The sequence below is a fragment of the Blennius ocellaris genome (genome assembly GCF_963422515.1).
Source record: "Blennius ocellaris genome assembly, chromosome: 6".
Taxonomy (NCBI): domain Eukaryota; kingdom Metazoa; phylum Chordata; class Actinopteri; order Blenniiformes; family Blenniidae; genus Blennius; species Blennius ocellaris.
Genome location: NC_137655.1, coordinates 4,344,534 through 4,368,844, shown reverse-complemented (window position 1 = coordinate 4,368,844; position 24,311 = coordinate 4,344,534). Strand labels below are relative to the sequence as shown.

The window sequence follows — 24,311 nt, the reverse complement described above, 5'->3', positions numbered from 1 at the left end:
TGCCCTAAGACGTTCTTAGACGTTACTCAAAACATTCCCCAAAATGTTCCTCAAGATGTTCCGAGACTTTCCCCAAGATGTTTGGAGAGGTACCCTAAGACGTTCCGAGATGTTACCCAAAACGTTTCTCGAGACATTCCCCAAACCCTTCTGAGATGTTCCACAAGACATTCCCAAAGATGTTTGGAGAGGTACCCTAAGACGTTCCGAGACGTTACCCAAGACATTCTAGTAGACGTTCCCCGAGACGATCCCCTCTCCCAGCATCTGTGTCCATAACCCTGCAGTTGGACGAGGACTCACCAACTTTGTAGTGGACGCAGCCCTCCAGGTCCCCCACGGTGGTCCAGCCCTGCTTCTTCTCCACCTCGGGGTCGTTGTGCAGGATCTTGTTCCTCAGCCAGGACAGGTAGTACACACGGAGCTTGTTCTTTTTACCTGGAGTTCATCCCAATGGAAGAAATACCGTCAATTCCAAAGTAACGATGATCCCCAAACTTGTACTTATCAGCTTGTGTCGCTTCGCGGTCGGGTCGTTGTAACTCACCGCTACTTTACATACAATATCCTAGGAATTGTAACTCTACGACTCACGCAGTATTATGATATTAAGTACTTGGTAAAAAAAAAAAAACGTGTTATCAGTGCTGACTAAATTGACAAAAATCCTCTCTTTCGTTCCTGAAAACAAACCTCATCAACTCTCAGCAATTCATAAAAACAAACAAACAAGCAGCTTCTACTTTCAGCTCTGAAAACTTGTGGAAAATTTCATGTGCCACTTGTTTACATTGTAATCTGATTACAACAAGGGACTGAAGTTGCATTAAGCGTTTTTTTTTTTTTGTTTACGTCGAATGCGTGTGCAACCCTGCGGCCTTTCCTTCCATCATGGAAACACACACACACACACACACACACACACAGACATGACGTGGTCTCTGCCGGCGGAGCTTTGCTCCACATCCGTTCGCCTCAGAATATCTGTTGTGACACTCCCAGGCGTGCGGCGTTGAGAAAGAGAAGTGAGGCGGCGACGGCACTTTCAATCTGACAAACTTTTGAATCCAAGCGTGTCGAATATTTCTGCGGTAGAAACCAGGAGGCGGCGGTAAGGAGAGACGAACAATCGCTTCCCCTGCAGGCTCTTATTTTCTATATTACATATATTCTCTTATATTAGATTGTACCGTGTTGCCGTCGCGTGCGGCGGGTTTCTTCAGCCGTGCACTTTCTACACCGATAACATTTAGTAAAGAATAAAGAAAAAAATGTGAAGGATGAAACTCGTATATGTTGAATTTTTAAGTGTAATTAAGGCAAAGTGAAAAAAGATGAAATGGAGGATGAGGGACGACCGCAGGTTATTTATTGGCGATTTAAAAAGGGTGACCGCACTTTCACGACAATGAATCTTGTTTTCTTTTTTCATGTGAGATTTGCTGAGATACGTTAAGACGTCTGGCTGCATGACGTGATGTGAAATAAAAGCCTGTCTGAGGAATCGAGGCCGATCAAACCTCGAAAAGAGGATTTTTACATGATGAAAAATGCTTTAAGTGACAACGTTTTTGTGCTCCGTGCAAGTGTGTGTGTGTGTGTATACCTGAAATTGTGACCAGCACGTTTAGTCCCTCCAGCACGTCCATCTGCTGGAAGCGCCTCCGGTTGATCAGAGGGTAAACTTTTCCCTGACCGCTGCGGTCCAACAGCATCAGACCGCTCTCCGTCCCCACCAACAGGTTGACTCCTGACACACACACACACACACACACACACACACACACACACACACACACACACACACACACACACACACACACACACACACACACACACACACACACACACACACACACACACACACACACACACACACACACACACACACACACACACACACACACACAGATGTAGATTAACAAAGCTTTAGCTGCCACCTGGCGGTGAAAAGTTGTACCCACAGTTAAAGTTTAATTAAATTAAACCGAATAAAAATTCTTAAATATTAAATTAATATAAAAAATAACAAATTTATAATATATTTCCTTTTATTTTTAATTCATATTTAATATATAACTGTAGTGAAAAGTTGTACCTACAGCTAAAGTTGAATTTAATTAAAATGAATAGAAATTCTTAAATAATGAGTCAAATTAATACAAATATAATATAATATAATATATATTTTTAATTCATATTTAATATATTACTGTCAATATATAAATTAAATAAACACTAAAATTAAATAATTAAATTAAAACAAGTGGATAGAGTCAAACATACATAAAATCCATCAAAACAAACCTACCCTACAAAAAAAAAACAAGATTATGTAACTTTGCAAACATTTATCCTTCTTCTACATCACTCTATCCAACTCTTTCACTCTGACACTTGATTTCAGAGTCAAGTTCAAATGTCTGTTTGAACAATCCATGAATGCACAGGGGAGAACATGCAGACTCCACACGGCGGAAACGGGAAAGCGAGTGGCGACTCGGCAAAGCGTGCGCCTCCTCACCCCAGAGCGCGGCGCAGAGGATCTCTGAGTTGAACCTCTTCTTGTACTTGCGGATCTCGGGCGTGTCGCTTTGGGGGCGGGTGTTGACCGGGTTCACGTTGACCACCGAGCCTTTCCGCGAGGGGTCGGCTCTCAGCGCCTCCGCCAGCCGCGCGTCGTTAGCGTAGCCTAAGAGGTCAAAGGGGAGGGCTTAAGGTGGGACGGTGCAGGATGTGGAGGTCACCGGGCGGGGCGAGGGTCAGTTAAAACGGTGGGAGTTAGAAAAACACTCAGATCCTCGAGTTTGCTGTGAAAACAAGAAACTGAACAAACTGAATCGTTGCTAATATTCGCTATTGCGAATAAAACTGAAATCCTCTCTATAATCTGAAACTAAAAAAAAAACGACGAGATGATAATTGAACAACATGGTGCATTTAAAGATACTCCTAAATTGTGTGTCGAATTTCCTTTTTGGGTGCTTTTTTTTCCCCCCGTCAGTCTAATACAGGTTTTTCTGAGGTACTGTAGCAGCTTTGTGATGTCATATAGTGACCCCAGATAGAATGTACCGATACATTCTAATATATATATGTCGCTTGCGGCCAAACAACTGAAAATAAGTTTGACTCATAATCTGGAAAAGTGCAGTATTTTGTAATACCAGTTTTTGTAAATGTTGCAAACACTTAAAAATAAAAAAATTTGTATTTTACTTTCATGTTTTTACTGACGATTTGTTTGTATTTCACTCCTTTGATGATTTATTTTGTTTTTAACTATAGGAACAGTTCTATTTATATATATTTACAGTGCGTGTATGACGTATGAATACAGATTAATACAAAGAAAAACAAGTGCCACCTAGTGGTCACTACTATTAAATAAGTGTGACTTATATTCTGGTAAATACGGTAATTATTCTGCTGTATGATCGTCCACTAAATTGCATAAGAGACTCATATTGCAGATTCTTTTTTTTGTTGTTTTTTTTGACAAATCTCCCGCTATAAAGTGTAAATGCGAAATGGCGAGTGGCCTTACCGACATTGTTGAGGGCGCTGCCGGTGGATGGCGAGACCTGGAGGAGGCGAGGGTCGATGAAGGGCGTGAAGGAGGACGAGGACTTATGTTTCTGCATGTTGTTACTAGACTGGCTCTGCAGAGAGAAGCGGCAGCGGGTCAGACGGGCGAGCGGGTGGCGAGGGACGGCGACGGCGGCACAGTGCAGGCAAACTGAGCCACAGACACACATGCAGTCCATCACGGGGTGAAAACAAGATAATGATGAAAAGGGACCAAAAAAAAAAGGGCAAAAACAAACAGATGCTGAACACAAAAGGGTTTAAAAAAATGGTTTTAAAAAAAAAAATCTAACAAGAGGAATACTTGCCGTGTGTTATGATCTACTCGCTGGAAATTGCGACATTAAGGAAGAAAATCATGAGATTTTAAGCGTTGACGGAAAAGTTTGCGCACGTTTAAAGTTATATTCTCCACCCTGCGACGTCGGGACAAAAAAAAAAAAAAACTGAAAGTGGGAAACCCTGCTACGTCGATCAGCCATAATATTAAGACCACCTGAGTAATATTGTCTGATTGTTTCTGACCCGCTGAGGCCCAGAACACCGGGGAGAATAAAACAATGCCAAAAACACAACTGTGAAACTTTATTTAAAAAAAAAAAAAATAATTAAAGTACTTTATACCTGTAACCTCTTGCCTTGGACTACTGTAATACTGTAATTCATTTCCCCCCCAGACATGTTTTCAGTTGTTTTCGTTAAAACTTAATTTAATTTTTTTCTTGTATGATTCTCTTGTTTAATTGATTTTTTTTTTTACTTTACAGTAACTTTTCCCGTTTTATTATTATTATGCAACGTAGCCACGCGTGACGTAAATAGGATTTAAAACAAAACATACAATATTCTCTTTTTAACCTTAGAAAGGGATAGGACTAGAAAAAGGTCTGTTCTTTACCTTTTCACCTCCAAAAAAAACCTAATATGGTTTTTCATTCATTTTCCTGTTTTTTTTTAATTGCTTCATTGTAATTTTATCACCTGAAAAATTATTCAAATGAAGCACAAAAATCATTGTGTTTTTTTTGTTGTATTGTATTTTATCTTCAGCTAAAGTCGTGACTTTAACGTGTTCGTTTATGAGTGCACCTCAGAAAATTCCTTTTTGTTCCCGACATATCAATGTAGCAATGCTAAACATGTAGCTCAGAGTTAATACTCATTATTTAAACAACAATTTTAAATAAAAGATACATGTATGAACATGATTTCATTGTGTTAACATATGCAGTGATTCCCCCCCCCCCAAATAAAACAACACTTATATTCAGAGATTCAAATAATTGATTAAAACTTATTTAACAAGATGAATATTTCCCACCACTGGTCATAATGTTTTGGCTGATCAGTGTAAAGCAGCAGGAAGTTTTAAGGGAGGAAATAGAAATGGTTAGAGGGCGCAGAGGAGCCACAGTTCCAGCGGTGGCCTGTAGGGGGCACTGTGCTCCATCCCTGGCGTAAAATAATGTGACTAAGAAGAGTCCATTCAGCTTTTTGTTTTAAAAAAACAGGTTTTGCCACATTTGTCTTGGCGAAGGGATCCGAACCGGGGTCCCTCACACTCAAAGTTGCGCCCGAGCGGCTCCCGCCCTGAGACGCCATGACACCCGGGCGGCCCCGAAGCTGGGCGACGTACCTCTGCGAGGATGGCGAGCTTGTCCAGGGGGCTCTGGGGGGACATGGAGGAGGGGCTGGCGAGGCTGGAGGATGAGGGGGAGTTGGATGCGGTGGAGGAGGGGGAGGAGTGGTGGCTCTGCTGGATCAGGTCGGGGAGGTGGTGGATGCGCCCGGCAAAGCCGTTCCTGTCCGAGTGCGGAGTGGTGGCGGCGGCGGCGGCGGGGGGGTGGTGGTGGTGGTGGTTCGGTTGATGGTGGTGGTGGTGGTGGTGGTGATGGTTGTGGTGGGGGCTGGGGGTGTGGTGGGCGTGGCCCGGGCCCGACGGCGAGCCGGGGGCGAAGCCCGCCAGCAGCAGGACGGGGGCCGGCGTTGGCCCCGGGCCCGGACGCTTTCTGAGGTCACCTGCACTCTGGAAGTAGAAAGAGGGGCAGACAGCTGAGGGTCTACAGGCGTTCCTGAGGAGCTCCGGAGGAGGGAAGGTCTTCGCTACGGTGAAGGACAGTCTACAGCCGCTACTCTACAGGCCCACAGGAAACGCCCGTTAGCACGTTAGCACGCCATTAGCACGTCAGCACGCCGGTCACCTCCACAACTCTGACGCTCTTAACGCTCAGCTTTCTGCACAGAACGCGATAATGATCGGCTTCTAGAGCTGCATTTCCACCACAGGAACCTGCTGAGTACCAGGAACCGTCACAGCAAGTTACCCCAAGTGCTAAGAACCATCGCAGGAACTTTACCAGAGGACCAGGAACCACTGCAGAAGGTTACGCTCTGTACAAGGAATCATGACAGAAACTTTACCTGGGTTCTAGGAAGCTTAACAAGAACATTCCCAGGGTACCAGGAACCATCACAGGAACTTTACTCAGGTACCAGGAACTTTCCCAGAGTACCAGGAACCATCACAGGAACTTTCCCAGAGTACCAGGAACCATCACAGGAACTTTACTCATGTACAAGGAACTTTACCCAGAATACCAGAAACTTTTCCAGAGTACCAGGAACCCTCACAATAACTTTGCCAAAGTACCAGGAATGTTCCCAGAGTACCAGGAACTTTACATGAGTTTCAGCATTAAAAAAAAACATTTAGTAAAGGGAACCATCACAGGAACTTTCACAAAATACCAGGAAATGTCACAAGAACCTCTCCTGAGTACCAGGCACCAAGCACCAGGAATGATCACAGAAACATTCCCAAAGTACTTCAAACCATCACAGGAACTTCCTACTTAGTGTACCAGTAAACATCACCGGAACTTTTCCAAAGTACCAGGAACTATCACAGGAACCTTCTTCTTTTTTTTCTAGAACCAGGCACCAACATTCCCCAAGCAGGAATGATCAGAGAAACGTTCTCCAAGTACCAGGAACCATCAAAGTAACTTTTTTTTTTGAGGAGTAGAAACCATCGCAGAAACTTTCAAAGAGTACCAGGAACCATCATAGTTTTACATAATTAAAATGTTTAGTTCCTTTAAACCTGGTGAAAACGCACCTCATTAGATTATTTCTCCTTTATGATCATTTAATGTACGTAGATTTACTTAGTTAACTAAGTTAATTTGAATATAATTACGTTTTAAAGGAAAATACAACACATCCTGGACTTATAAAGATTTGTTAAGTCGATAAGAGAGTCTGTAAAAAAAACTGTAAAAATGAATGCAATTAAAATCAAAATTAAAAACCTGTGTGTCACAAGGTGATGAAAACGATACACAAACACGGTGGATAAACACATTCGGGGGAACCAACAAAATGAAATGGAGGCGACTGAAAGGCGACGGCGGTACCTGTCGGACAATCAGCGTGCTGTCTTTACAGGGCGTGGAGCCCGCGTCGCTTTCACCTTCGTCGTGTACGATCATCGTCTTCACCGACTCCGTCTCTCCGTTGCTGAGCCGCGAGGAGCTGCAGGGGGGCGGGAAGTAAACGTTGTGAAAACGAGGATCCTGCGGGTTGGATCGGCGCCGCCGGGCACTTTTTGAACTGGAAATTTTAACGCGTCAGGTGGTATTTGAATACATCATATAGTGCCTATAAATTCATTCAAGGTTTTGAAAATGTAAATCGGAAAACAAATATCGAGTCATTTTTTGGGGGTGGAAAATAAACTAGTTGAACTATCAAATTGATTCATTCTTTTCAACAGCAGATCTTAAAAAACCCGTAGCTGTCCTGGCGAACGCAGTTTAACTATTTAAAGTTTAAAGTTTCGTACCGTTTATTTGTCTTATTTGAACGTCAGCTGCTGCAAACGGCTTGTGGCAGAAGGCACCAGTTAACAGGGGCACCAGCGAAACCGAAACACCGCACAGTGTCACGATATACATTCTGTGATATTAATTAGTTATCATCGCCAATCTTATACTTTGTTTTTGCTGTTTTGTACGCTTCTTTTCTGATTTTTTTTGTGTGTCTTTGATGTGAAGCACTTTGATGTGAAGCACTTTGATCCGAGAGCCGACCAGGGGTTCTTTCTCGCGTACGTACACGGCTCGGGAGTCCTCCGGCCCGGACGTCGACTCCTCCCCGGCCTCCTGGTCCACCTCCTCGTCGTCGTCCTCGTCGGTGGTGTCCGAGTCCTCGCTGGAGGACGAGTAGTCCGTCACCTTGTTCGGGGGACGCACGTCGTCCACCGCGCGCAGCTCCTTGGCCAGCGCCGTCAGATCCTGCGGCGGTAAACCACACGTGGTCAGAAAAACGACCTGGACGCCACGCCACGCCACGTCCGGTTGGTTCGACACGCCGGTGGATTAGTTTCTGTTAATCTGCGCCCAAGTGAGAAAGCTGCAGAGAGAATCCAAGGTTTTAGAAGCCAGCCGAGGAAGAGAAGCTGCTGCGGCGTCGGTTAGTGGATTAATCATGAAAACCTGGTTAGAGCTGCAAAGATGAACATTAGAAGACGTTTGTTTGGGAAAAGCATGAATGAGAGAGAGAGAGAGAAAGCAAACGATAAGTGCAGAAAAAAAAAATTATTCAGCCAAACGGGGTCGCTCAGTCACACCTCTCACACAGGAGGAGGAAGAGGAGGAGGAGGAGGAGGAGGAGCCTCCTGGTTACGGCGGGGCGCTACGTCTACGAGCTAGGAGGTCTACGGAGCGTCTCACCGCGGGTCTGCTCGGCCTCACCGCCTCCTTTCGCTCCTCGGGCTTTTTCCCGGCGTTCTCCGCCCGCTGCAGCGGCGAGCCCTCCGACTTGGACGAGGCTGGAGGGTTCATGGCAGTCGGGGTCAGTTCATCGGTTCAACGCCAGCGGCGGGGAAAAGTGTGTGGACTTTGTGTCGCTCGGGGGCGTCAAACACACCGACGGACGAACTGAAACTGGGCTCACGGCCTCTGAAGGAACGTCTATTGTTAATGAGACTTTGGTGGCAGCAGGGGGCGCCAGAGGTTCAGCTGTTTTTAGGGAAACGTTACAAGGAGCTGTGCAGTTTTCTATCCAATCTGAGGGAGAGAGAGAGAGAGAGAGAGAGAGAGAGAGAGAGGGAGAGGGAGAGGGAGAGAGAGAGAGAGAGACAGCTAGAGGGAGTGAGCGAGAGCGAGAGAGACAGACAGCTAGAGGGAGTGAGAGAAAGAGAGAGAGAGAAAGAGAGAGCGAGAGAGATTGAGAGCTAGAGTGAGAGAGATAGTTAGAGAGAGAGAGAGACAGAGAGGGAGAGAGATAGAGAGATAGTTAGAGTGAGTAAGAGCGATAGCTAGAGAGAGAGTGAGAGAGAGAACAAGAGATAGCTAGAGAAAGAGTGAGAGATAGCGAGAGATCGCTGGAGAGTGAGAGATAGCTAGAGAGAGAGATAGAGAGAGAGTGAGAGAGCCAGATAGATAGATAGCAATAGAGAGACAGCTCAAGAGAGAGCGAGAGATAGAGATATGGATAGAAAGAGAGGTAGAGAGCTAGAGACAGAGTTAGAAAGATAGAGATAGGTAGCGATAGACAGAGAGAGAGAGAGCGATAGAGAGCTAGAGACAGAGATAGAGATAGAGATAGAACTTTATTGATCCCAGAAGGGAAAGTCCACTGCCCCCGCAGCTCACCAAAAGAAAATGCAAAAACATCAACTACACTTACATTCACTCGCCGCTCCTTCATAGATAATCTTCATAGAATCGAACAAGTTCAACAAGTTGAGCGTCGGTCAACCGCCGCTAGCTGCCTGTACTCCTGCTCCTGAGACGAGCCACTAAAACTGTGTTCGGCTCCAGTTAGCTGGTTAACAGCTGGTTTGAGAGCCACATTCTTCACATAAACAAAAATAACATTTGTGGGTTTTTTTGCGCCGGGTCATTTTGTGAACGTCAACGCCGAGGCTAGCTGCTAGCATGCGAACACCTGCAGATGACGACAGTTTTTTTTGTTTCCAGCCAACTTCTTTCTTTCACTATTGCAGTTTTTACTAAACGGATTACAAACTTACGCCTTAGTTAGTTTTTAAAGCTTTTTTTTTTTTTCCCCCTTTCAAAAACGAGGTCAGTTTTTGATCGGCGCCCCCCCGCAAGGGCCGAGTGTTTGACACCCCCGTGGCGGCGCAGTGTGCAGTGGACTCACAGCGGGCCCTGAACCGCTCTCCAGAGCCGCAGTGAGAGCCGGGCTGCGAGCTGGAGTTACTGGAGCTGCTGGAGGAGCTGGAGCCGCCGCTGTTACTGCCCGGCCGGGGAACCAGCTTCTCCACTCGCTCCCACAGCAGCCGGGGCTCGGTGGCACTGAGGGGGGGGGGGGGGGACACAGGATGGTGGAAGTGAACAGAAGAGAAACTATTCCTGCAGGTCATCTATTACACTTATTCACACAGCGTCTCCAACTCTGGATTTAATGAGTGAAAGTTTCTCGGGCCCAGTTCACGTGAAGTTGCCGCGTTTACGCGGCAACGTTTTTGAAAAACGTGAACGAGAATGACAAAAGTCAGACGGACTGCGACTTATTATTCTATCTAAAATATCAAGACGAGAAGAAATGTATGGTCGGTAGAACACCAGCGGCTGGCGTCACGACTGGCGTCGCTGCTCAGTGGATCTGCAGGATTTTACTCCGAGCTACATGCTACATGCTACATGCTAAATACGGATGCTGGACGACTAAAGTCTTACTGAAACACTCATTCGCGGCTCGGTCCCTCGGTCTACAGTCCGCTTAGTGCAGAGCGTAAAGGAAGTCGTGTTTTGGAGACGTCACGGCGTTCGGAGTCGATTCAAAAGCGATTCGCGGCAACACGTTGCTTTTGTGTTGATTGTAAATTAGGCTTAACGGGATTTAAAAAGTATCCGTAGTGGTGCCCGGTATCAAGTAGCGTGGGAAGACTCGGCGTGTCGGGACGGGAAACCCTGCGGGACGGGTCGGGACGGGTCTGGACGCCACACTTTACCTGGGAGGGTTGCGGTGCGCGGCCGGGCCGCCGTGCGACGCGTTTCCGTGGCGATGAGGCGAGTCTCGCCTCGGCAACACCGGTGACCGAGACGTGGTCCTGACGGGGATCTTTCATGATAGAAACAGTGGCAAGGTTCACACACACACACACACACACAGGTTCCAGAGGCAGGAGGACGCGTCAGCGGACGCACAAAAAAACACAGAAATACGGAAAGTATCTTCAAAAGTGACGATTTAGATTTGCTTTCAGAACAAAGGCAGAGGATCAGAAGGGAAAGTGAAGAAGAGGAGCGATGCGGGACAGAAGGTAATGTGATGGGAGGGAAAAATATGACTGGATGCAGAGAAAACGCTGATTCAGCTTCTTTCTGTTCGTTTTCTGGATGAGCTCATTAGTTCTACTTCAGCCGGGAACAAATTTTTAGCGTCTCTGAATTTAGCGCACGGAAAGATAAAATTTGTGTTAAGGACTTAATGCGTTACGATTACTTTTGACATTTAATTGTGATTTTAGCTTCTGCTGTGGGCTTTTTTTCATTTTGGAGAGTTTTCTGTGGCATTGGAGCAGCATTCCTTTGTCGCACAGTGACACCTAGTGGTGTGTATCAGTATATCTTTCAATTATATTTCTTGTAATAAGTGACATGACAAGCCAAACGATAAAAAAAAAAGAAAAAAAAGCATGACTTAAGGCTGTAAAACAGAACGCGAGCAGTTTTCACACTGGTAGTTTTCTTTTTACCGTATTTTCTGGACTATAACTCACAGTTTACATTATAATAACTGAAAAAACTGAAACTTTTGGACAAATAAATAACGGTATTTAATTATTAAGACCTTAATTAATTAGATTTAAAAAAAAAACATGGTTCCCACAACTACAGTTAGTATAATTGTGTCTTATCAGTGGCCATTTAACAAATAATTATTTGAAGTTTCTAACTGTTGCTACCAGACTACACTCTCTTCCTCAGCTTACCCTGGGAGGGGCCTCCACTGACGGGGGCTGCTCATTGGCCGGGGGTCTTTGCTGGGCTTGGGGCTGTGGGTCAGTGCGTGGAGGCGTTGATGATGATGATGATGAAGACGATGATGATGATGATGATGGGTGATGGTGTTGGTGGCTGTTGCTGTGAAGGTTTTTAAAGCTAGGGGCGGGCGGCTCGTTGAAGGAGTGCGACCGCGACACGATGGGCAGCGTGGTGGAGGAGGTGGAGGAGGAGGAGGTGGAGGAGGAAGAGGAGGAGGACACGCTCTTTAAAGCAGCCAGGTGAGAACGCGCCTTACAGAGAGAGAGAGAGAGAGAGAAGAGAGAGAGAGAGCGAGGAGCCGAGGTCAGTCTACATGCAGGCGGACCAGCAGTCGGGCTTTAGGGGCTTTTAGAGCCTCACATTTAAAAACGACCCAAATTGTTGGAGAAAATGATGTAATAAAGCCCGAAATGTAATAACTGGTCAATAATGTAAGAAGACCCTGAGCTCAAAACTTAAAAAATTACTTTTAATATTACATTATGGGGGCAGGTAAAAATATTTTTCCACTAATATTGTAATAATTTCATCACATCATAAGGGGAGTCTAACATATTAAGATCACATTAAAATTCTTCTTAAATCTTTTACAAAATTTTTTTTTTGACCAGTTCTATTTTCTTTGGTTCCATTTTTTAAATTTTTAATTTTTAATTACATTTCAGGCTCAGGATTTTTTGTCAAATCAACCAGTTATTCCATATCAGGTTTTACTACATTTTATTTTAGAACAATCCGGGTCTATACATTCTCTATAAAGCTCGCCGGTAATATATCATGAGACTGAACCTCCTCAAGATAGAAAGTGATATTAGTTTGAACATTTTTAAAAGAGTTTCTTGAATACGTCAAACATATTTTAGTTCAGGAGCCACATTGAGCTCAATTTCTACCTCTAGTGGGTCGGACCGGTTAAAATAGAGCACTAATAACGTTTTAAATCTAAATTTTAAAGCTTTTCTTCGCTATTTTCACAAAACCAAGCCGGTTTTGAGTGACGTGGATTTTTAAATGGCTGCAGGTTAAGAAAATAAATTCAAGACTCACTGGATTCAGCTCGTACGGGGCGGATAAAAGTTTAAAATTCAAAAGTGTTTTTGGCACAGATCAAGTATTTAACAAACACACAATGAAAAGTCGTCCAAATAAATGCAGGTAGATGGAAAGAAAGTGTGATAAGAGTTCCATTCTTCATCCAGAGGAAACAGCCTGAAAGGTTTTAGTCAAAACAGGGAAATAAAGAAAGTTTAAATGTCGCCTGGAAGAGAGAAACTGAGTGATTAGAGGAGAACAAGCAGGAAGTTAGAAGTAGAAAGAGGCAGTTTGCTGCAGAAGTCAAAATACGAGGATGAGTTAAAACAAAACACACAAATCATTTTTATATCCACAGGAAAAGACCTGAAGGAAATTGTATTTAAAGTATTCAGCAGCAGATTGAACTAAATGAAGAAGTAAAACATTTTTCTTTTATACATTCTTATAAGAAATGCAAAAAAAAAAGTTATTAGAAAGCACAGAAATTAATGTTTGAGTTGATATAAAGTCGTCACAGTGGAGCTGAAAACTTCTTCAATACGGACGAGATTCAGATTAATTGTACCATCAAAAACAGAATAATATTAAAAGTAACGTTTCAAATATTAAAAGTTTAACTAACATCGGAAAAAAAAGCCAACAATCATTCAATTATTGCATATTTTTCATTCTACAGGTAAAAAATCTAATTAAATCCAGTAATTCAAGTCACAATAGACTGAAATGGATTTATTTTGTTTTAAATCTGTATAAAATGCAACTAAAATACAGATTAAATGAATACACGCCAGTTCAATCGTCAGATTTTACTATTTGCAGGACTTTTTTTTTTTTTTAAATCGAACTTTTCAAACTCTTTATTAGTCATTGCGATCATTCTACATCTATAAATTAATTAATTAATTAATCCAGTCATAAAAGAGTTGAGTTAATCTTTGTTGTTTGAAAACTCAACCGAAATGCACAAATTCAATGACGTCACCCTGGTTTCGTCATCAGATTTCACCTTTCTAACTTTTAAACCTTCTTATTGGTCACTTTTCTACGACTTGACAGTCACTGAGTGATTAGAGGAGAACAAGCAGGAAGTTAGAAACAGAAAGAGGCAGTTTGCTGCAGAAGTCAAAACACGACGACGGATTAAAAACGTAGTTTTCAGTCAAACATGGTCGTCGTGGCGACATAAATCTCTCATGGCAGAGTCGCACAGTAAAAAAACAAGACGGCGTGAATTCACACCGACATCGGCGTCGTCTGAATCAATGGTTCCCAACCTGCCACTAACCAGTAACCAGTAACCAGTAACCAGTAACCAGTAACCACATCGGGGGGTTTTTTTGGCGGGTGAATTCACGCCGTATCACAGAACTCTGCCTCAGCAGCAGAAGAAGAAGAAGCAGCGGTGGTGGTTACCTGCGGCTCTCCGGGCCGGTGCATGGCCGGAGCCTCGGACGCGGCGTTCCCGTTGGGGTACGACGACTCGGAGCGCGGCGGCACCGGCGGTTGCGGCGGCAGCGGCGGCGGCTGCTGCTGCTGCTGGGGCGGCGGCGGCGGGGGTTTGCTCTGCGCCGCCTGAGGGGAGCCCTGGATGTTCTTCCTGTAGCGCTCGTCCGCCTGGGGGAGGACAAACGGGAGAGGAGTGAGGGATGGAGGGAGTGATGGAGGTCGGACGTCACGCGGTCAAGCCACCAGCCGTTGTTAGAAACACCGTCAGCGCCTCCTGCAGGGTTAATGCTGCTGCTGCAGTCAAACGCCCCCGACACACACACACACACACACACAATCATGCGTTTCGGCGTTCACGGTTAAAAACAGAAGGGTTAGGCGACACACCGACTCACTGCACGTTTTAAACCCCTGAAATAAACACTTAAAACAAAGTTTACCTCCAACTAAAGGCCGATCTTCTATGTTTATACAACTTCTATACTTATATTTATTCATATGTGTATATTTATTTATATTTAACTATACAATTTCTATTTTTTTTAAATACTTAAGCTTCGGTGACTCGCTGAACCCTGCAACAAGATTCCCAACGTGCCTGGAATCTTTTTTTTTTTTTTTTTTTTTAAGCACAAATGGCAAATAAAAATCCTGGAATCCTTGAGAAATCCTGAAAAAAAAAAAAAAAAACCCAAAAGGTTGAGACATGAAGCAGCAAAAAAGAAGCAGAGATCAGGTCAAATCAAGTATTAAGAAAATACTTTTTTTTTGTAAAAAAAAAAAATGTGACGTTCCCAAATAATACGGTCATAATAGAATAAAAATTATATTTAAAATGCTTATAATTCTTATTTAGTACCTGTGGACTTGCAAGTAAAGCTATTTGTGATAAATCTATTAAACATTTCTCGGAGCAAATGTGCTTTAATTCAAACTCTCTTGAAAGATTTGAAAAAGTTTTTCTCTTTGTTGTTTATTAATTTAACCAGCAGCTGATAAACACGGTTTAATAAGTGTAGTAACTGTTTAACATCAGTGGTTTTAATTTTTACTGGTTTAAAAAAACAACAAAAAAAGGAAATATAATGTAGTAAAAATAAATGTATAATGAAGAAAATTTATAAAATTGAGTTTCGTCAGTAGAAATTTTTAAAAGTTGTAAAGTGGATTATGAAGTGAAAAGCAAAATATAATTACCCACAATTCCTGATTAACTCTTTATAGGTCAAGGGACCCGTATATTTTCATCGTTCTTTTAATTTGTGGAAAACGTTGGCCTTTTTTTTGGAAAAAGGAAAAAAAGTGAAGTGTAATTTTTAGGTTTTACACTTTCTAACTTTTTTTTTTTTTTTACATATAACAAATGCTTTGTTGTGTACAGACGTGTTCATGTCGTCTGTCTTTTCCCCTTTTTAAATGTTTCTACTCTTTGTTTGTTTCTTTCTGACGCTCTGCCATAATGTGGCTAAAAGTAATGCTGAAATGCCTATATGCAGACGATCACTGCTAATATATCGAGTAAAATACAAAAAAACTAGGTCTTGAAGTAATATTAAAAAAACCTTGAGTATTTTCCATTTCAGAATAACTTAGTGTGCACATTATAGAAGGGTTATTGTGAGTATTCATACCGATTTCCTGTGACGTATGAAAAAAAAAAAGGTTTGTTTGGACGTGTAAACCTTCGTCCGGCGTCACCGCAGAGCAAATCAGAGCCGGTCTGATGGTTAAAGTCACACGGCGGGTCTACGAAAGCGTCCATTCACCGCCACCGACACACACAAGCAGGAGGGCGTCACCTCTCTGATTGGCTCGGGGGGAGGGGCGGGGCCCGGGGGGGCCGGCTCTGGTTCCGGCCGGGGGGCGGCCTTGCTAGCGTCCAGGCCGTGGCTGTGGTTCTGCTGCAGGGACAGCAGGTAGGCCTGCTCCTGCTGCAGCTGCTTCTGGAGCCTCTGGGCCTGTCGCTGCTCCTCCAGCTCCCGCCACTTATATTCCTGAAAATCAGCGTTTCTTTAAGGATTTTTTTTTTTTTTTTTTTAGCGTCAAGGGAGCCATTTAGAAATCCTGCGGGGAGCCGGGAACATCGACTCTACACTCACCAATGAATAATTCTTGTTTTAAAGGGCCTAAAACTGAACCCAGAACGAGTCACGATAGTGAAAAGCAGCAGCTGAACTACTTGTAAATACAGTTTAAAACTGTATCATACGAAAACCATTAAATTGTTCCGAGGTCTAAAATAATCCTTTAATTCTCATTATTATGGAAAAGCCTGTATTGTTTCTGCAGCTTCAAAAGTGTCATTAAACTGCAATGCAGCAATGTCCTTGACGTCCAGCAGACAGTGAACCAGGATGTGAAGGATTTGTGGGGTTTTAACGCTAAACTCTTCTGAATGGAGGTGAGCCGATGATTAGGCGACGTACGCCGTCACATCCTCCCATTATGAGGATATCCTCCGTGAGCCCTGAGGAACAGAAACCTTAAAAAAATTTTTTAAAAACATCCATGAAGTCAGGAGGAGCCTCAGTGTGTCAGAGCGGGAACATCTGGAGTAGAAAACATGGGGAAACCCTCTCTTCCTGCCGGTGACGACACGGCCTGGAAACATCCGGACGTTCCCAAGAAAAGCCTTGAGAAAGAGACGGTTGACGTCTTCCCTCAAGTCCCCTTGAGTCCCCTCAAGTCCCCTCAAGTCCCCTCAAGGCCCATCGTGACTCACCAGGAGCATGGCCTGTTCGTGGAGGAGCTGCTGCTGCAGGATCTCCAGGTGGCGCTGCTCCTCCTCCAGCTGGCGGCGGATGTACTCCTGTCAAACAAAACACGCATTTAAAAATTGTATAATTTTTTTTAATCGCCTTTTTATTCACAGGAAAAGACCTGAAGGTTTTTTTTTTTTTTTTTAAGGAAATTGTATTTAAAGTTTTCAGCTGCACATTGAACTAAATGAATAAGTAAAACATTTTCCTTTTATACATCCTTATAAGAAAAAAAAAAAAAAAAAAAAAGCCATTCGAAAGTACAGAAATTGATGTTTGAGTTGATATAAAGTCGTCACAGTGGGGTGAAATTCACCGGCGTGTTAATCGTGCCGTCAAATAATACGCTATTTCAAATTTTTAAAGTTTAACTTGCGTCAGAAAAAAAAAGGCCCACAATCACTCATTTATTGCATATTTTTCATTCTACACTCAAAAAATCTAAATCCAGTCATTTAAGTCACAATAGAGTGAAATAGATTTTTTGGGGGCTTTAAATCTGTATAAAATGCAACTAAAATACAGATTAAACACAAATTAAATGAATACATGCTAGTTCGATGGTCAGATTTTACTATTTGCAGGACTTTTTTTTTTTTTAATCTAACTTTTCAAACTCTTTATTGGTCATTTCGATCATTCTACATCTATAAATGAATAAATAAATTAAATAAATCCAGTCATAAAAGAGTTGAGTTGATCAACATAACGTTATACAGCCACAAAATCTGAGAAAAGTCAGAAAAAAAGTTGAAAATGGAAGTAAAGTCGGACGGTCAGCTTGCAGCTACCTGTTCTCGGTCGGCCCTCCTCTTCTCCTCCTCCGCCCTCCTGCGCTCCTCCTCCTCTTTGCGGCGTCGCTCCATCTCCTCGATGCGTCTCTTCTCCTCCTGCTCGCGCCGGCGCTGCTCGCGCTCCTGCTGCCTCCTCATCTCGCGCTCGCGCCGTTGTTGCTGCCGGAGGAGACGGAGGAAAAAACAAAAACAAAAAATAACCCAACAACCTCAGAACTGCATCGAATTAAGCAGCAGATGATCTTTTCTAAAACGTGTGTTTGGTGCAGAAATATGTAAAATGTAAATAGAAAATAACACAAAAAATCTGCTTGATTTTTCTATTTTTTTTTATGGGTTTGGTGAAACAAATTCATATTGTTTTAACAAAACAGATTTGTGTGTTGAAATGGAGGCTGAACGTCGGCTGTTAATAGTGTTTGGTGGAAAACGTAATGAAATAACACGTTAAACTTACCATATAGAAAGAATATTCTGTCTTCAAATGACACCAAACCCCATTAAGAAGCGCATTTATATTATTATTTTACCTTCTATTTCTCATCTTTATTTCTTTGCGCTCCGGACAGTCACGACTATTTCTTATCGCACAAGTTTCAGCAATAATTCTAATAACAGACTCTTATTGTGAAAGTGATCAAAATGTTCTGATTAATGAAGTTTGAGTGGGTAAAAAAAAAAAAAAAGCTTCTTTGTGAAGCAATTTTAGAAAATAATCCAGAAAATAGGAGATTCAGGGTTCAACTTGTTTTAGTTTTTAGAGTGAAACTAAGTGATCTTCTAAAATAAAATCTTTATTATAAGGGTTTTTATAAGACTTTTTTTTAAAAGGAAGGAAGGAAGGACCTCGTTAGAAGACCGTGAAGCTGACAAATTCCAGAGATTTTAATAGTCTTAAAAAAACAATAATAATTTTTAAAAAAAATCTAAAAGTGTTTGCATCAAGTAGGATTAATCTTCTCACACCATCGTCGTTCCCAAACATACAAGCACCCGTCAAACCGGCTCATTTCCCCTCCGGTCCGCCTCAATTCTTCACAAAACGAGTCGGGACTGGATCAGTCGGGCGGAAAAAAAAACAACAAAATCTGTCGCTAAGACAAAAAAAACAACTGAGTGAGTCAGTGTGACACGACAAACAGCTGCTGGTTCGGGGAACAAAAAAATAACAGGTTGCGATTATTGAGGGAGGATTTAATTTTGAAAGTCCTCTGAGGAGAAAATACCATGTCCTTTCTTTCTCCCGCATCCAAACGCTTACGTAAGGAAGCCGGCCCCCCATTTTTTATTTATTTTTTTTAAAAGATGAAGCAAATTGAAAGTGACCGCACAAAACAAGAAAACACGCAAACTTGTATTTGAAACCTCTGCGAGGGGGAGGAATGACGGCGCTGCGCCGTCTCCGAGGAGAAGCCGTCCGATTCCTCGAGGACACAAACCCTCAGAAATAACTCCTCTCCTCCTGCAACGCGGTTATTTTTAGACTTTCTCAAACACGCAGCGGAGCCGCGGAGAGCTTGAGTTGATAATGGGTCGTATTTGATCGATATCTCGTCGAGTATCGGTGTGATATTGTATCATAACCCTATCAGTATTATATCGGGATCCTATCACTCTGGTATCAACATTCTATTGGCCTGGGATCAGTTTCCTATTGTACCGGTATCCACGATACCGAAAACGGTTTTGATTTGCATCAGATCAGAAAGAGCGGTTGCCTTTATCCCATCAGTATCGTCTCGTACAGCTATGGTATCGGTATTGGTATCTGTGATTCCAGCAATGGTTTTGCTTGGAAAGTAGGTCCTGGCGTCAGAATTCACATGATTGCTTTTGTCCAATCGCTACTGTATTGGTATCAGTACCCCATCAGAATCATATCAGTATCGGTATCAGTGACGATACTGATACCGATACTGATCACGATACCGAAAATGGTTTTGCTTTGCATCAGATCAGAAAGAGCGGTTGCCTTTATCCCATCAGTATCGTCTCGTACAGATATGGTATCGGTATCAGTATCGTATCGTTATCAATATGGTATCGGTATCAGTATCGTTATCAATATGGTATCGTATCAGTATCACTACCATATCATATCTGCATCAATCTTATTGGTACTAGTATGATATTGGTATAAGTATCAGTATCACTTATCAGTATTGTATTGTGATCCTTTCAGTATCTGTACTGTATCAATATCAGTATTGTACTGTATCGATATCTGTATTATATCTGTTTCCTATCACTATCAGCATCTTAGTGACATCAGTACCGCACTAGTACTGTATTGATATCCTACCAGTGTCGTATTGATATCCTACTGGTATCGTACCGATATCCTACTGGTATCGTACCGGTACCAGTGATACTAGAGCAGAAAGCTGGTCGCCTTCCGTTTCCATACGTTCAACCCGTCGTCCGTCCGCCGGCTCACCTCCTCCAGCCGCCTCCTCTGCTCCTTCTGCTGCTCGATACGCTTCTGCCTCTCGGCCAGCAGTTGGCGCTTGTACTCCTCCTGCTCCCGGAGCTGCTGCTCCTGCAGGAGTTGCTGGCGGCGCAGCGCCTCCGAGCGCTCCTTGTTCTCCTGCTGCAGCCGGATGAAGTCGCGGCGCAGCGTGGACTCGCCCGGCACATTGACGATGGAGCTGCACACACAAAGCAAACAAAATCAGTTCGCTGATCAGAGTTGATCTTGGCTTCTCAATCCAAATAGTCGCAAAATGAAAAATGTGGTACTTTATTTTGGTACTTGTTGCTTCTCTGGGAATTCAACCTGTACGTTTGAAAGCTGTTAAAATAATAATTTAAACCTAATTTAGCAGCATGTGGTCACCTGGGCTCGCCTTCTTGCTCAGACGCCTCCTCCTCCTCTTCTTCACTGCCGCTGTACTCGTACTCCGTCTCATCTGGAGACACGAAGAACCAAATAAAAAAATAAAAAAATAATACCAGGCATCATCAAAGCGATTTGAATCTTAAAAGTCTCTGGACGCAAAGTTAAAAATGTCAAATCGATGGAAACTTCACCCACAAGCAGCGACTGGAGACTTACAGACACCCTGATGTACGTGTTTACAAAGTGCTTTGTAGATCAAAGGGTTAATTGTCCTTTAAAAACCTTTAAAAATAAAACTGATTGAGCGGAAAAGGAGAACAAACGTTCACAAGCTGCAAAAAAGAACTTTTGAGAGAATCAGCCAACGTCAACATGGTACTCCTCATTATGATCATGGTCGTCATGGAAACATGATGCTGTACACGTCGTCATGGAAACATGACGCTGTACGCGTCGTCTTGGGAACATGACGCTTTGCACATCGTCATGGAAACATGACGCTTTCCACGCTGTCATAGAAACATGACGCTTTACACGTCGCCGTGGAAACATGACGCTTTACACGTCGTCGTGGAAACATGACGCTTCTGATGTAGAACCTTAAGTTCTCCCGACATTGTCATCCTCAAGTCGTCACGAAAACAACCGTCAGGTCGTCGTGGAAACGTGACGTTCCTTGCGTTGTGGACAAACGACGACGTTCCTTGCAGCCTCACGGAAACACGAGGCTCCGCCATGTCGCCACGGAAACGAGACGGCGCCTCCCGTGTTTGACAGGCGAGGCGGCAGCCTGGAAGGAAGGCGGGACACACCTTTCTCGCCCCTCTTCTTCTTGGTCCGGTCGATGTGGTCTTTGAGCTGGATGCGGACCTGCCTCTCGTTGGGCTGGTCCCGGATGAAGGGGTGTTTGAGCAGCTGCTCGGTGGGGGGCCGCTGGGTGTAGTTCTTCACCAGGCAGCCCTCGATGAAGCTGAAGAACTTCTTCGACCTGTCGGGGTCCGGGTGTCAGGTTTGAGTAACAAACACACTTCTTTTCTTTCTTTTTTAAGTGTGGAGATTTAAAAAAAGAAAAAGAAAAAGAAAAAGTGAGTGCACCATTTTTTGGACTTGAGCCGAGGAGGAGGGTTTCTGGGAATGAGGAAGAGGGCTCTCATGGGATGCATGTCGCACAGAGCTGCAGGAAACAAGAACAGAGAGGACAGATGAAAAAAATATTTTTTTTTAAATCACTGAGGCCTGCATGTAACTCTGACAGAACACACTGAGGTCATTTGTGTAGCTCAAGTTAACCTCTTTCCTCACTACTTGTTTAAAAGCTTTTAGCTTTTTCTTTTTAAATACACCCCCTCATCATCACCCAGGCCCATGAGTCTGCAACCTGTGGCTCTTCAGCTGCTGTGTAGCGGCTCCACAATATGCAATGTCAATAAACTGATAAAAACACCTGAAGGAGGGCGGAATAGCCGGAACCGCTAAAAAAGGATAAAATAACACCAAAAAAAAAGTAATAATAGAATAAAAAAATCTTTTAAATAGCTTGTTCAGATTTTCTTTTCAAGGAAAAGAAAAGACAAATAAAAACATGATTTTATTTTATTTTTTTAAAGATCACTTACAGGTTTTCACTTGTATTTGGTGGGAAAACCCTGAAAATGGCTGTTTTGGTCATGAAGGTTGCAGAAATCCCACTCAAGCTGCAGCTTTCCATTTCTATTCCATCAGTCACTTGACCAGGTTAACAAACAGAGGAAAACGACTGCACCACGGGCTGATCAGCATCTGGAGACGGCTGCTTTATTTATGATTCCGTCACGGCAAACTGAAGAATTGGTCACGACTGCTTTCATGCCGCCGGGCCGGATGTGATGCGTACTTACGGGGAGCTCCTTCTGCCATCTCTATGGCCGTGATTCCACAGGACCACAGGTCACTCTGAAGGAGGGAGGACAGCAGTCGTCAGGCGTGTTTTGCTTTTATTACTAAACGCGCAGGCGCTTGAAATAAACGTACTCTGATCTCAGCAAAAAATAAATAAAAAATCGGAATTTAGCATCAACGACCTCCGGAGCGTCAATGGAAATCTCACGCAGTAAATCTGGAATCTGTTTCTAGAAGGACTGGTTTTTAAGCGTACCCTGTAGTCGTAGGTGGCGTCCGGGTTCTCGTCGCAGGCGATGACCTCAGGAGCCATCCAATATGGCGTCCCGATGAACGTGTTCCTCCGACCGACCGTCCGGTCCAGCTGGGCGCTCACACCGAAGTCCACTGGGAAAAGAAGAGGAAAAAAAAAAAAAATTAGAGTTCAAGTATTTCACTGGTAGGGTTAGAGTGAGGGATTTCATAACGGTAACTAGTAACTAGTAACTAGTCCTTCAATAATTACCTTCAGCAACGACGTTGGGTGACGGATGAAGTTTTCCTCTGCGTGTATTCATTTATTTATTTATTTATTGGTTTGTATGTATTTTACCAACTTGTCACAAAAAAAAACAACTCGCCCAAATCACGTGAAACTTTCAAGGAAAAGTTTCCGAATAAATCGCAAAAGTGATCAATTACCAGGTGATTACGCAATAAAATCACTTACTAATTCACAATAGTAATCAGTTATTAGTGCAATACTCATTTTATAACGGCAATCAGTTACTAGTGTAGTGATTTTAATATCAGCAGTAATGTGGTATATCATAGTAAATGTGTTATTTTCTTTAGTTAAAGTTAGTAGTAATGTCTTGTTACATATTACCGTAATTCCCGGACTATAAGCCGCTACTTTTTTTCACGTGCTTTAAACCCTACCGGTTAAAAAATGTGGCTAATTTACATATTTTAACAAGGTTAACGAGCACGTGGGTGATGCGTTCAGGTGCATCACGTAAATCTGAATTTAGTTAATTCAGTGGGGTGCAGCTTGTATTCAGGTGCCCAATAGTCCTGAAAATACTGTAAATGTGTTATTTTGCAGTCTTCCAGGCGGGTGTGTGACGGTGTAACGGAGGTTGGGGTTAAAAAAAAAAAAGAAAAGAGCGGCACTGCAGTGGAAGCTCCGGCTGGCAGCGGCTCGCTGCTGACTCAGTTTTGGCTCTGGAGTGTTTTTCTTTCTTTTTTTTTTTAAAAGCCCGGCTTCCTGTCTGAACACAGTCATACCCAGTTTGACTTCGGCGTTCTCAGTCAGCAGCACGTTCTGCCCCTTGATGTCTCGGTGGATGACGTGGTGAGCGTGCAGGTGAGCCAATCCCTGCGGAAAGAAAAAAAAAACCGACATCACTCCACGAGCGTCCGATTTGAACGGACGACTGCAGGCGTGCTGAGAAAAGCACCGACCCTGAGGATCTCCCTGGAGATGTAGGCGATCCAGTCCTCCTTCAGCGTGTTGCCTTTGGTGTTTTTCACCAGGTCTGTGATGGAACCGGCGCCGCAGAACTCCATGACCAGCTGCGGGAGGCGACAAGAGACGTTAAGATTCCACGTTTGGGTTTAAGCAGCTTCCATCAACCAAACAAGAAAGAATAAGCTAAAAATGTTTAAAGGGGCACTGCAGAAGATTTGTGTGTGTGTGTGTTTTATTTCTCCTTTTAAAGTATGTGAAGCACTTTATGATACAACACTTGTATGAGAGGTGCTATGCAAATAAAGTTTGATTTGATTTGATCGATCCAATCAATCTTTATTTTGCAAACTCTAAAAAACTGTTATTTAAATGCTATTTATTAAAAAAAGAAACAAACACATTCCATTAAATTTTGATCAGTAAACATTTTTTTATTTTTCCTGGCGGACGTCAGAAATCTCAGATTTTTTTATTTAAATCATTTCATCAAAAGTAAATCTG

General features: G+C 43.2%; 1 protein-coding gene across 6 annotated transcripts in view; it reads right to left on the bottom strand.

Moving 5' to 3' along the window:
• The window catches only part of LOC308131278 (mitogen-activated protein kinase kinase kinase kinase 4-like), a 77,662-nt gene that overhangs the window by 6,959 nt on the left and 46,392 nt on the right, over positions 1-24,311 (bottom strand). Inside the window, exons 5-27 of one of the 6 annotated variants that reach the window (XM_080497950.1) lie at positions 23,804-23,914; positions 23,627-23,717; positions 22,614-22,744; positions 22,357-22,411; positions 21,575-21,653; positions 21,292-21,467; positions 20,477-20,549; positions 20,078-20,288; positions 17,638-17,799; positions 16,810-16,896; positions 15,887-16,081; positions 14,055-14,255; positions 11,555-11,857; positions 10,571-10,680; positions 9,757-9,911; positions 8,322-8,419; positions 7,705-7,883; positions 7,005-7,122; positions 5,225-5,722; positions 3,548-3,662; positions 2,525-2,692; positions 1,607-1,750; positions 304-438 (exon numbers count right to left, since the gene is read on the bottom strand). In XM_080497950.1, coding sequence (XP_080354076.1) covers positions 304-438; positions 1,607-1,750; positions 2,525-2,692; positions 3,548-3,662; positions 5,225-5,722; positions 7,005-7,122; positions 7,705-7,883; positions 8,322-8,419; positions 9,757-9,911; positions 10,571-10,680; positions 11,555-11,857; positions 14,055-14,255; positions 15,887-16,081; positions 16,810-16,896; positions 17,638-17,799; positions 20,078-20,288; positions 20,477-20,549; positions 21,292-21,467; positions 21,575-21,653; positions 22,357-22,411; positions 22,614-22,744; positions 23,627-23,717; positions 23,804-23,914 — 3,595 coding nt within the window. The remainder of the gene's footprint in view (positions 1-303; positions 439-1,606; positions 1,751-2,524; positions 2,693-3,547; positions 3,663-5,224; positions 5,723-7,004; positions 7,123-7,704; positions 7,884-8,321; positions 8,420-9,756; positions 9,912-10,570; positions 10,681-11,554; positions 11,858-14,054; positions 14,256-15,886; positions 16,082-16,809; positions 16,897-17,637; positions 17,800-20,077; positions 20,289-20,476; positions 20,550-21,291; positions 21,468-21,574; positions 21,654-22,356; positions 22,412-22,613; positions 22,745-23,626; positions 23,718-23,803; positions 23,915-24,311) is intronic. The other 5 variants (XM_080497945.1, XM_080497948.1, XM_080497947.1 and 2 more) reach the window with 5 other exon arrangements.